Source organism: Natator depressus, chromosome 9 (genome assembly GCF_965152275.1).
Source record: "Natator depressus isolate rNatDep1 chromosome 9, rNatDep2.hap1, whole genome shotgun sequence".
Classification (NCBI taxonomy): Eukaryota; Metazoa; Chordata; order Testudines; family Cheloniidae; genus Natator; species Natator depressus.
The window spans coordinates 88,137,399-88,151,134 of NC_134242.1; the positions used below are offsets into that span (position 1 = coordinate 88,137,399).

The following is a 13,736-nucleotide window of genomic DNA, read 5'->3' on the forward strand; positions in this document are numbered from 1 at the left end:
AACAGAGCTTTTATTATGCTTTCAGAAGCATTGCTTGTTTGTTACTTGCAGCCTTAACACTGCTTTCCTGGGTGTTATTCCACTCTTTCAAAAAAAATAGTCCTTCAAAAAGAAACCGGAAGTAATTATTAACATTATTCAACACAGAATATTTTTAAACAAACAAAATCTTAAAATTAACCGGAAAAAAAGCTATCCTTCCCCACCCTCTAAATCCCAAACAAGGCCCTATCTTTTGCAGGGTGGAAAAAGGTCCGACTCTTGAATACTGAACCCTGGGGCTGGTCAGGGAGTCTGTCACCGGAGGAGATCCTGGTGCCACAGGTGAGGACAGGGAAAGAGACATCCCTGAAGGTGGAGGGGGAACGGAACAACAGTGGCTTCGCATGAAGATCCCAGCTGCCGGAAGGGGGAATGGGTTCTGGTGAAGACAGTTATGTTTTATATCGCTGATTAGGTCCAAATTATATTTTGTCTGCTGATGGTTGTGATAATGGATGTACAATCACCACCATGGTGATTAGCACAGTAAAAGCCATAGATTAGATAGTTAAAATAGATTAGAGAAAGTATCCATCAATCTTTTTCTAGTCTGACTAGACATAAGTGCTTTGGTTCTTTATATAGCTAACAGAAAAGGAAAAAGGACATATGGGCTCCAATCCTGCTCTTGTTGAAGCCAATGGCAGTTTTGCCATATACTTCAGTGAGAACAGGATTGAACCCAGAGTGTATGGAAACTGTGAGGTTCTTTTCCCAGGCAAAGTGAACTGGCCAACCTTGATACTGTACATTTAACTAGGGCCTAATGCTTAATGAAATTATAGCTGTGGTACACAGGGTAAAACGGTACCTGCATAAATAGCAACATTTATTCAAGCAGTAAAATAAATATACACAAGGAAAATGATAAATATACAAAATACAAAGAGATGAAAGAACTCCAACATTATATAAATACTCAAGTGTATAAGTAATTTTAAAAGCAATTATCTTTCATTTCATTTAAAAAAATAATCAGGTGCCTCATTTTATCTTTAGCACAAATAGTCTTGTTATTCTCTCACTGGACTATGAACAAGAGGGAAAATTTGTCACAATGACAAACTATTCCAAGAGGATTTTCTTGAGCTCTTTGGAAGACATATTAATTTTCTGTAATACAGCTACACCTTAGTAATCACAGGCTGGCTAGACACGGTAACCCTTTTTAGTTACAGTTAAGAAACTACTATATTCACACAATATACAGATAGTATTAAGAATATAAGGCCAAATGTTGCCTTCAGTAACACTGGAGTAAACCTGGAGTAATTTCAGCGTAGCCAAATAAGTCAGTGGTTTTACACCAGTATAACTGAGGGCATAATTTGGCCCCAGGGTTCACATAGAGGTTTTTTTTTTCAATGGGAAGCTAGCATCTCCCTTCTTGAACTCTTTCGGTCTCACTGGGTCCCACGGCAGGATATCACTATCTATTTTCCAATTCCCCCAGGTTCTCTTCCACACATGACTGTCTTTGGAGGCATATCTGCAAACAAAGACTTCAAGGCTACTTGAGTTTTTGCATGATCTGAATTTGTTTGCATAGAGCCTCTTTGAATAAACCTCGAAGCATTTAAACCGAAGTTTTGTAATACAACTGTCCATCATTCTTAATCTCACCAAGACTTACACAGAAGCCTGTTTCTTAGGTTGCATAATACCTTTATTAGTAGCAACATTTCTATGCAGAGGACCTCATGCAAGCTGCTTTGCATGCTCAACTTCCAGTGAAATCACCTTTCAGCATCAGGTTCTAAATATACAGCATTTAAAATCCTTGAATAATTTAAGGAGAAGTGAGCAAGTGGACAGTGAAAAAACAAACTGATAAAGACTAGCTAAACTAACTAGGCTAAAAAATTAAGTGATAACAAAAGCAACACTGTTATATTTTATCTTTCTTATTATACTACAGACGCTCCTCAACCTACGCAATCATTCCGTTTCGGAAAGCCTTGCATAACCCCAATTTTACATAAGATGGAAACATATATTGTGCCAGCATAAAAAAACCAAACAATGACAACAAAAAATATTGCATGTACCTTAATCCTATTGTTATCCTGGCACACTGAAGGCTGCATTTTGGTGGTGGATGACAATGGGCTTAATTTGTAAATGAGGAAAAAGAGGAGGAGATAGGCATTACATCATCAGAGTCGTCAGAGGGGGTTTTGGAGGTGGAAGGCTGTGGAGATGTGGACGTTGCAGACCTCTCAACCTTCCTTACAAACTTATCGAGACATGACTGGATAGTGGCCTTTTTCTTCTCTTCATACATCTGTCTATAACAGGCCAGCGTTTCATCAATGCCTCTGTTAACTTTCAAGAATCGTGAGGAATTGGGGTCCATCTTCTCAAATCTTGCCATTGCAGAGTCAATCTCACGAAATGCAAGTGCCATCTCCTTGGTATTGAAGTGTCGTGGCTCTTCTACTTCTTCAACTTCATCCTCAGCTTCAGTCTGCTCTTTTACTTTTGCTGCTTCTAATTCCATGAGATCCTCATTTGATAATTCAGCTCCATGGGATTTGATAAGCTCATCCACATCACCAATATCAACCTCCAGCTCAAGCTGCTCGGCAAGCTTCACAATTTCATCTGCCACCTTCTCATATGTTTCGTCTTTTTCAAAACCTTTAAAGCTGCGTACGAACTGTGGGCACGCTTTCTTCCATACGGCATTCAAACAAACTTGGGTAACCTCTGCCCAGGCCTTAGCAATGTTTATGATGGCTTGGTAAATGTTATACGATTTCCAAAAATCGCGTAAAGTCTTGCCAGTCTCTCTGCCAGTTGCTTCTACTGCCTGTGCAAATGTTCTTCGTAGATAATAGGCTTTAAAATTAGCAATGACCCCCTTATCCATGGGCTGTAGGAGTGACGTCGTGTTAGGAGGCAGAAACACGACTTTTACATTAGGGTGAAAGTCGTCTAAATTTGCGGGATGTCCAGGAGCATTATCGACGATAAGCATAATCTTGAATGGGATGTCGTTTTCTCTGCAGAATTTTTCCACTTCGGGGATAAACAAATTTATAAACCAGTCTTTGAAAAGTGCCATTGTGATCCAAGCCTTTCGATTTGAACGGAAATGAACTGGAAGGGTAGCCTTGCTAATGCCTTTAAATGCACAGGGATTTTCTGAATGATAAACAAGCAACGGTTTCAATTTGCAATCTCCAGCTGCATTACCCCCCAGCAAAAGTGTTAGCCTATCTTTCGAAGACTTAAACCCTGGCATCATCTTTTCCTCTTTTGAAATGTTTGTTCTGTCCAGCATTTTTTTCCAAAACAATCCAGTTTCATCGACGTTAAAGATTTGCTGGGCTGTATAACCATATTCTTCTATAAGTTTTCGTAACACTTCGGGATACTTTTCAGCTGCTTTTGTATCCGCACTAGCAACCTCACTCACTTTTACATTGTGAAAATTTGCACGTTGTTTAAATCTATTAAACCACCCATGACTAGCCACAAACTTTGCATTAGGATCACTGTGTTTTCCCTTTACGTCTTCAAAAATACTTTTAGCCTTCGCTTGAATAATCATTAGACTAAGCGGCACACGTTTTTGAATCTGATCTTCCATCCACATTGTTAACAATTTTTCCATTTCATAGATAGCACCAGAACGCTGCTTCGTTATGACTGTTGATTTTAAAAGAGCAGACCCTTTCATATGCTCTTTTATGCGTGCACTATCATTCAAAATACTCTTCACTGTTGAGGTAGCCAAATCGAGTTCACGAGCAATTGATGACAGGCTTTGTCCGCCTTCATACTTTTTCACTATTTTCATTTTCTGCTCTAAATCAATCTTCTTTCGCTTACGAACTGGTCTTGCACTCTTGCTATCACTTGGTCGCTTTCCAGGCATGATTTGAATGAAATAATAGGGTGAAACAACAGAAATACAGTATCACTGAAATAACACAAGACTGAGAGGCTGTGAGAACACAAAGCCTTCCCTTGTGGGAGATGCTACTGCTGTATTCCTCTGCACACCGCACTACAGACGCTCCCCAACTTACACAATTGTTCCGTTCTGGAACGCCTTGCGTAACTTGAATTTTGCATGAGTCAGAAACGTATACCCATTACGCAAAAAAAAAAAACAAAAAACAACCTCCTATTTCTAGCTTAAGGAACTTTTTCCGTAAGTGCAGATTTGCGTAAATTGGGTCTTGCGTAACCCAGGGAGCGTCTGTATAGTACTTTGCATTTCCATACACTACGCAATATTTTCGCAACTCAAAAATTTTATTTATGCCTTATGGAACTTTTTGCGTAAGGTCGAATTTGCGCAAGTCGGGTCTTGCATAACCCAGGGAGCATCTGTATTAGTAACCATGCAATTACACGCTTATTCTATTATGCATCCACTCAAAAGCAAGTTCAAAATATCTTGAATCTAGAGAAAACACTCCTGAGTTATTTTTCCATCCATCATTGCAATTAGGTTTTAGGACTCAGGAGTTCTTTTTCTACTATTCAGACCAAACAAATTTTTTCCAGCAAAACTCAGTAAAATTACTTCTGTCTCTGTGAACCATACTTTTTGCCAAGACAAGTTAGCATAACTTTTTCTATCATAACATAGCTGCCAACAGTCTCTCTTTGAGGACCTCTTCTGCCCCAAAAAAGCAGGTGTGACCTCCCGTGAGTAGTCCTTTGACACTGTCTGCAGCAACACGGTCTGACAGCTTGTTTTGTTACTTTCACAAATATATCTCAGTCCTCAGTGACTCACAACAGTACACTCGGTGGATTATTTTTTCTTCTGATGAAAACACACCAGTACCACAAAAGGCTGTTAAGAAAGCGATCTAATTATCTCCATCCTGATGCCAATGGTTCTGACTCTTAAACTATAAAAAAGCCAAAAACTTATTTTGATTAAAGTTTTCTAAATTTTGATCTAATGCAAATTTTCACAAGAGTTATAATTTTCTCAAAAATAACCCACCTGATGTTTGCAGAATTAGCTGTGGGGGGAAAATCCTCCTTTTCCACTCTAAGCCAACCACTGACTAAAGTCTGAAATTGGAGAACAAGATCAAAGATACCATCATTTAAATAAGTCTTTCTAATTCAGTTCTCGTTTGCATATTACTCTTTGCCATTGTGTGAGTGAGTGGTACCTAGTGGTTAAAGAACAAAACCAGGATTTCTAAAATCTGGAATCTTTCTAGCACTACCACAGCTTTGGGCAAGTCGCTGCACTTCAGCTGTTTCAGTCCCCCCGTTCGTCATATACGTACCTGCTTCTCCAAGGGCTGGTGATGCCTAGTTAATATTGGGAGAGCATCCTCACATGGAAGGCACTAGAAAAGTGCAAGAGTTCCAGAATACTTCCCCAGCTGTAAAGTAGGTAGCTTACAGTATGCCTGCATAGGCATAAGGCCAGGGTGACAATGCAGCTACGTTATCTTGACTGTGAGTTTTTGCAGTACATGCACTGCATGGGGGAGCAGCCAAGCATACCTGGGTGTCTGCCCCACAACCGTTCAGGCTCCGGGCCAGTCATTTCTGCGAAACCACAAGAGGGGCAGGCAGGAAGACAACACAATCCGCAGCCCGAGGGACACAAAGCAGCTGAAGGTGTGTGCAGGGGCCAGGTTCTGGGCCTGCACTGTGCAGGACAGAGGCCAGACTAGATGGTCGCTTCTAGCCTTAACGTCTGCGGTCTCAGCGCGCAGGACACGCCCTACGCAGCCAGACACGTCCGCTGGAACGGCTTAGAGCCAGGGCACAGACGTCCAGCGGCCGAAAGGGGATTCCACCCAGCTGCCCCCGGATCACCGAGGGAGGCAGGGCCGTGAGACTACAGGCACCCCCCCCGCGCACACAGCCCAGGGGAGGCAGGCCCGGAGCGGCCCGGCCCCAGGGCGGGAGCGGGCAGCCGCGAGCTCAGTGGGCGGGGAGCGGCCCCCTCCCCCCGAGCCGGCTCTGTCCGCGCCCGCAGGGAGGGCAGCGGCTACGGGGGAGGGAGCAGTCCCAGGGGGCAGTCCCGCCGCCTAAGCGAGCGTGGGAGAAACCGGGCCCCAGCCGCCCCCTCCCCAAGCTGGAGAAGCGGGAGTGGCCCAGGCACCACGCGGGCCTGCACGTACTTCTCTCAACAGGGCAGAGGTACGGGAGCCGACAAGGATCAAACCAACCCTGTCCCAGGGCTGAGGTGGGCGGGCGTTACCCAGGCACAGGACCCTACAGGGAACCAGCCCAACCCCTCCCCCTGCTCCCGCCACGCGGAGTCGTGATGTAGCCACGCCTCCTGGCGTACGACGTATCCCACGCTCCGGAGCGCGAGGGGATAACGAACCGTCCCGTCACCCGGCGCGAGCAGCCGGCACCATGATCACTTCCGGTAGGTCAGAGGGTAGCGGAAGGGGTAGTAGAAGGTGGCAGGTTAAGACAGACGGCGAGTGGGGAGAAGTCCCCGCAGGGAGGCTGTTCTCCCACCCCATACTTCGGTCTGTCGGTGTCGAGAGACCCTCTCCTCCACCGCTCTGGGGCTTTCGGCAGAGTTTCCGGGCGGGTGTCTCCCAGAATGCCTGGCGGCCGGATGTGCCGCCATCTTTAGGCTCCCTCTCTCCCTTGTATTGACAACAACAAGCCCCGATCCGTCCCGTCCCCCCCTCCCGGGAGAGAGAGAAGGAGGCAGAGAGGGGGGAGGAGGGAGAGCGGGGGGAGCTAAAGCGAGAGGAGAGGAAAAGGACAGAGGGGCGAAGGCTGAGGAGAAGAAGAGGAAGGAAGGAAACGGGGAAGGGAGGAGGTGGAGAAAGGGGTCTATAGACAAGAGGGAGCGAGAGAGACTCACCCACCCACCCATTTATTTCCTCTGGAAGGAAGCGGGTAGGAGCAAAAGAAGGAGAGAGACCCCAGTGGGAGCAGAAAAGGTAGAATACAGGTGTAGCGAGGAGAACTGGGAGAGGCCAGTGGGTGGAGAGAAGAAGGAAGAGAGACGCTGCTGAGAGGCGTAGAAGCAAGAGAGGCATGAGAAACCACTGAGAAGAAACAAAGGGGCAGTGAAAAGACGAAATAAGTGATTCTACCGAGAGAAGAAAGTGAAGGGGGGGGGGGACTGAACGAGTCTGCTGGCAAAAAGGAGGAGTTGACAGACTCCTCTGAGAGAAGACAAACCAGAGACTGACTCTAACTCTCTCTTTGTCTGTCACACCAAAAGAATTTGATGCCCCTCAGTCTGTTCACCTCTGTGTGTTCATGTTTCCCACAGGTTTCTCTTCCCCCAACCCCCCAGCAGCAGCTCAGGAGGTCAGACCTGCCACTGATGGTAATAGCAGCAGCAGCTCCTCCTCCTGCAAGAAGAGAAAGTTAAACAACAGCAGCAACAACTCTGAAAGAGAAGAGTTTGATTCCATTTCCTCCTGCTCCTCTTCTCCTTCCAAAAACAACTCATCATCATCTTCCTCCATCATCACCACCTCCTCAGGGGGCCCCTCATCCAACCATCATCTGCAGAAGAAGCTGCGCTTTGAGGACTCCTTGGATTTTATTGGACTCGATGTGAAGATGGCTGAAGAGTCTTCCTCATCCTCTTCTCCTGCTGCCTCTTTTCAGCAGCAGCACCAGCAACAGCTCAAAAATAAAAGCCTTTTAATTTCTTCAGTGGCTGTGGGGCACCATGCAAATGGCTTGACCAAAGCTGCCTCCTCCACGGTCTCCAGTTTCGCCAACAGTAAACCTGGCTCTGCCAAGAAGTTAGTGATCAAGAACTTTAAAGGTAATAACAAGCCATAATTTGTCCTCACCTTTGATGAGTTGACACTCAACTCATGTGCTATTTCAGCATGACAAGCTATCCAGTTAGCTTATAAATAGGTTTTATTGGAAATACTCTTCTGTGATGAACGCCTGAATCTGTATGTAAAAGGGAAACATAATATCTTATGGTTTAGACTTGCCAAATCTAATACGCACTTGGAGGCAAACTCCATCATTTGGGATTACTTCTAAGGCACTTTTCATTGCCTCTTTTGAGAGGAAGGATTTGAGACCTCATACTCCTGATTTTTGCTTTTAAATCACCCTTATTCAGAATGATACCATTTGATATCCCTAATGTAGTAATTCCAACTCCAGAAACAACAAATAGTTTAGTCCAGTGTGTTTGACAGGTCTCTGCAGAAGATATCTTCTTAAAAATGGCTAATTGTCCATCTAATTTTGTCCATCGCAGTATGGTCTCTGCCTATTTTATTTCATTTTTAAATAACTTACATTTGTAGGTGATTACTAAGCTTTTATGATTGAGATGCTCTTCCCTTCTCCAGGTCTCTTAATGCATTGGCATACTTTTTTTTTGTTGTTTTTTTTTTTGGCCTTTTCCTCTCCTTGTTGCCCCACTTCTCTATCCACCCTCTCACCAGAAGGATGTGTGCTGCTCTTGTTGCTTGAGTTTTGGAGTGCCATGTGAGGCCAGGCAGCGTTGTGGCAGAGCTGAGTGCTGCAGAAGCAGAGAAGCAAAGCTTGGGCTGATGTGATGCTGCCTGAGAGCTATTTCAGCTGTATTATGGGCCACTATAGGAGCAGGCAGGGAATGTGCATAGCTTTCAAGGAGCTGCTTGTCACTTTACCTGAAAACCATGGGCAAAATCCAAGCTTCATACAGCTTTCCTTGTTTCTTTCCTCTACACCACCTCATGTTAGTCTGACAACGTATTTCCCTACTCCTGTTCTCCTCCCTCACATTGAACAAACGGTGGTTTATACAACATTTGCATCCCAAAAGATACTAAGGTGCTTCATATGCTTTAAAGATATACAAGAGGAGAAGGGCTTTTTATCTTATTCAGGACAGTAAGTTTTTAGTGAATCTATATCTAGTGCTAATTTATGGTGCTCAAATTAGATTATAACTTTGCTCTGTGGTATTCATGATAGCATTTATGAAAAGTTCTTCCATCCTACTGCAGAATGCACTAACCTCATTTAGTTTGACTCGGTTCTGGAATTTTAGAATGGTGATGCATGATAGTGAGAACTGAAGTCTAGTCTTCGTTTATGGCTTCTCTTACAAGTTATAGGTGAACGGAATATGGGCAGTAGCTTTTCACAACTTTTTTATTGTTTGTTTAATGTTGTAGCTTACACATTCTTGTGAGCACTTGTTGCATATTATAAATTGTTGTTTTGTCTGACACTTCAAAAATGTACCAGCTCTGTGACTATTTATTGAGTCAGTATTAAATGACAGATTGAAAATATTGTTTAATTCTGCCCTTATCTGTGTTGTTAAGAACACCTTATTAAAATTAGAATACGTTTTTAAAACAGTAATTTTTCACTGTTTTATTTATGTATAAATTCACTCAGCTTTGACAGTGAAAATGGGCTAATCGCATTTCTACTTAGTGCATAAGAACCTGAATGGGAAACTAACATAATGCTGGAATATTGCCAACACTGTGTGGAAATAGGTATTTTGTTTTAAATATACGTCTCTATTATGACTTCCTCTTCCCCCCCCCCCCCAAAAAAAATCACAAATTTCTGTCTTAATTTTGTTTAAAAACTGGGTTTGCAAAACTTAAACTGTGGGCCAAACTTGACCTGAAAGCGTACATGTCTTTCTCCTTAAACTCCCTACCCTCCCTTCGCCATATCCCAATATTCCTCCTGGAACAATGATCACTTGACTTAAGTGTTTTGTTTTTAGAATTCTAAGTTTGCTCTGTCCTGAAACCCCTTATACTTTCTGATGCCTTGAGATGTGGCTATGATCCTGGCTAAAAGAGAGTGAGAACCAATCATTTAGGCATCTCATCCATTTTTGTTAATTGTTCAGAAGGGTTCCTGTTGAACACTGTAAGAGACTCTCCATCTCATAGGTGTTAAGGTCTCTACTTCTGCTGCACTTCCAGCCCTTGCCAGAAGCTAGTGTTACTCACAGGATCCTGTTACTGAGCTAATTAATATTAAAAAAAAAAAAAAAGTCATTGAAAAAATCCCCAAATATTTCCATAAACTTGCTTTAGGCAATCATTTTGTGGTTAGATTTATGATCTAAAAATTAAACTCACCACAGCACTGAGGATTTGACTTAGGAAATTTTTGTTAACCTCTTTTACATACATTTTTTATTGAAGGTAATGTACAGTGGGGAGGAGCTATGGAAAGAAGGCTGTACTAAATGATAGTGGAGTTGAATCTTTCCAAGCCTGACATACTTGAACATAAAGAACAGGGCTTGAAAAACATAACAAACACCTACTGCCCAGAACCTGCAGACCTAAGAAAACACCACTGCATTGGTTCAGATTGGAAGATTTTCTTTGCAAACAAAGGTCTATAATCTATAATGTCTGTAATGTTTCCTGTGTAAATATAGCTTAAAACCTGCATAAATTGATGGGATGGGTCTCCTTCACCAGTTTTCCACTTGGTACAGTTATCTGTCTTGGAACATGTCACACATCTCTAAAAAGGGCTGGCTTCATTTTACCAACACATGATGATCAATCTGTATGTCACTTTCTAATTATTTTGTCCTGTGCTGCTAGCTTAATAAAAAATCAGTATTAATGAAAGTATAGACTGACGATATTTTTTCACTTGAACTGTTAAGTCATTAGGTATTGCAGAGTTTATAGACCGTTTTATGGTATCTGCTACAAGTGCTGTGATGTGCAGGCACAACAGGGTGACTTGAACACTGAGAGTCAAGTTGAAACTTAGAATTTCATTGCTACCTAACAGTGAAAGCAGAATCTAATGTATGCCTAAAGAGACTTTCTTTATGTTTTAGTGGAAACTAGAGTGTTTTTGCAAATTTGTCATCTTCACATTTATAAAACAACTAGAATTTTCTGCTGTCCTTAAACAGGATCTCAACCTTTATTTATATCCTAGATAAACCTAAATTGCCTGAAAACTACACGGATGAAACTTGGCAAAAATTGAAAGAAGCTGTGGAAGCTATCCAAAACAGTACTTCAATTAAGTACAATTTAGAAGAGCTCTATCAGGTAAGTGGTCCCGATCTATATTTAAAGCCATTCAGTCTAAATAAAATCTGGATATGCTCTGTTCATTTTTCATTTCTCAGAATTATTTTTGTGATTTTAAAAAAAAATGAAATATGACACTTTGTAGTTACTTTCCTACTGAACAAACTATTTACTTAGAACAGTTTCTCAAAGTGACTTTAAAAATCCAGAATAAAGGATTTGCAAGAGCTAAAGTTGAACTGAGAACTTTTTTACCTGCCAAGAGCATAATCTAAGGTGTGGTTTCCCTTGCAACAGTTGACACGAATTAAATAAGGCAAGGAGCTGTATTCCCTTTACTACTGCTTTTGAGTTTGTGCTGTGTAGCTGCTCAAGGAGAAACATGAAATCCTAAAACGTTTGGTGTTTAGGTAAGAAAAGGACAACTTGGATTAAAATGTAATCTATTTGTGTCTGTCTAAACACAATCTCTGTTCATAATTTGGGATCATAAACAACCATTTTTTAAAAAAAATCATTAACTTCTAAAGTAGGTGTAAAATGTGTCACCATATTTCCTCATGAAAATCATATTCGTTTAGTTGTCATTGCTTGCCATTCAAATTATGTATATTTGACAGTGAAAACATTTAAACTCCTTCCCCCCCCCCCCCCCCATCATTAGTAATGATTATTTTGCCCTGATTATTATTTTTAAAGAATGCTGTCGGGTCTAAATTGAGTATTAGACCTTTTTTATAAGCTCTTCAGTCTTTATATAATTACATTTCTGTTTCTGCATTCTTTATGTACAGTTACTTAACTAAATTTGTTTAGTCAAAATAACTGGGACTTCCTAAAGTTAGGGGGCGTTTTGTACCACTTAGTGCTGCACGCAGTTATAAAGAAGTACTTCTATTTTGTTCTATTTTTAAGCTTTTATCGTTTGATAGGTTTTCATGGTTTTTTTTTCTCAAAAAGGTGAATTTTGAATGTGGTTTTGGCTCCAGCAAATATACGATGACATTCTATTTTTAGGTCTTATTGAAGTTTGGGATGGGTTGAATTGCCTGAATATGGGCTGAATATTTTTTTTTCTTTTTTGTAGTCCTCATGTCCCCCCACTCAGCGCATGTTACATGCGCTTTAGATTCTTGTTTTGAACTTTTAAATCAAAACCAGCAAGGTTGAGAAACTTCATGTTTGGCATGTGCATGGTTCCACAATAAAGAGCACCTTCTTTGCACCATTTGGAGGAATTGATGGCAAATTAGATACCCTGAAATCAACAACTGCATGTGTATTTAAGCTCCGGACAAATAGGCTTATACTGTATTGAATAATGCAGAACTGCAAATAAATGTGTTTTTAAAAAATATAGTGAATCATGGGCTTATCTACCACTCAAAGGACAAACAAATCAGTTAACTAGTAGAGATGGCCTTTATCTACAAAGTCATACTGAAAACCTTGCCGCTACTTCAAAATAGTAGTTTAAAATGAATTTGCCCTCTTAGAGGTTGATATCAAACCAGGTTTCACTGTGCTACTTATGCTTAAGGAGAGTGAGTTACAACTACTTTGAGAATCATGACTTAGAATATCCTGACATATGTGTTGAAAATTTCAACCATAACGTTACAATTATTTAAATATATTTAAGTGAATAGGAACATTTCATACTTGACTGCCCTCTAAGTTGAATCTAAAAATAAATGTCTTAATTTAAAAATAGTAATAGCAATTGCTAGTATTTTAAATGCTAAATAAACCAGTGCTGCTTGTGAACAGCTGCTTGGTAAATGGATCTGATTCCAAATATGCTTTGGCAGACATTATTATCTAAGCAGAGAGAGGAATGGCCCAAAAAAAGCCTATTGAAGTTCCTTCCCACACTCTTCAAAAGGATTTATTCATATTTTGTGTTTGAACAGAGTTAAGCTTCTTGGTTTTAGTTTGACACATGTGTGTGCCAGTAAAATCCCACTGAGTGAACTTTTTTTTTTTTTTTGAGCCTTTAATTCGCTGTGTTACTACTTCTACTTCTCAGGTTGAGGTTGGGGAAGAGTGCACATAGATAAGCAGCTAAATAATCATGGAGAACTGAAAGCTTTATACAAATGGTTTATTTGCCAGAATAATTTTCTTCAGTACATCAACACTAAAAAGTAGAGGCCTAGACTTCCCTGTTTAAATGGATGATTATAAATAAGAAAGGTCAGTTTTTTAAATATTTCTCAAAGTACCTGTTGCTATGGCCTCAGAAAATCTTCCAATCTGAACCAATGCAGTGGTGTTTTCATGTGTGATTCCACCGCAACCCGTGCCTTCTCTTCTTCCTTATCCTCCCCCAAAACAAATGTAAATTTCACAATACCCAGATGGCTCTGGGGAGCCTTGGTCCCATGTCCTGAGTACATCTGATACATCTGAGAGTGCAGAATCCCAAGGCAGGGCATCTTATTCTGAACAACCCACTTCTGTGAACCGCAAGTAGGTAGTGTGATTATTTGCAGTGTTAGCAACAGCAAAACGTCTTGTACAGTATCATTTTAAATATTGATCTAGTACAACAATGTTGCAGTAGCAATTGTACAGTATCAGTGGAGATACTTCCATTTAAAAGGACAGTGTTTTCAGCAGAAATTCCCACTATCTGCCTGTTTTTTTAAAAAAACAAAGAAAAACAACTTGTCTGTTTTTTTTCTGAAATTTCGTAGTTGGTGTGGAATTTTTTCTCCA

At 41.2% G+C, this 13,736-nt stretch overlaps 1 protein-coding gene across 1 annotated transcript in view; it reads left to right on the forward strand.

Moving 5' to 3' along the window:
• Window positions 1–6,182: 6,182 nt before the first annotated feature.
• CUL4B (cullin 4B) overlaps window positions 6,183–13,736 on the forward strand; it is a 31,641-nt gene continuing 24,087 nt past the window's right edge. The window contains exons 1-3 of the mRNA XM_074962536.1: window positions 6,183–6,412; window positions 7,283–7,789; window positions 10,918–11,033. Coding sequence (XP_074818637.1) covers window positions 6,400–6,412; window positions 7,283–7,789; window positions 10,918–11,033 — 636 coding nt within the window. The 5' untranslated portion in view covers window positions 6,183–6,399. The remainder of the gene's footprint in view (window positions 6,413–7,282; window positions 7,790–10,917; window positions 11,034–13,736) is intronic.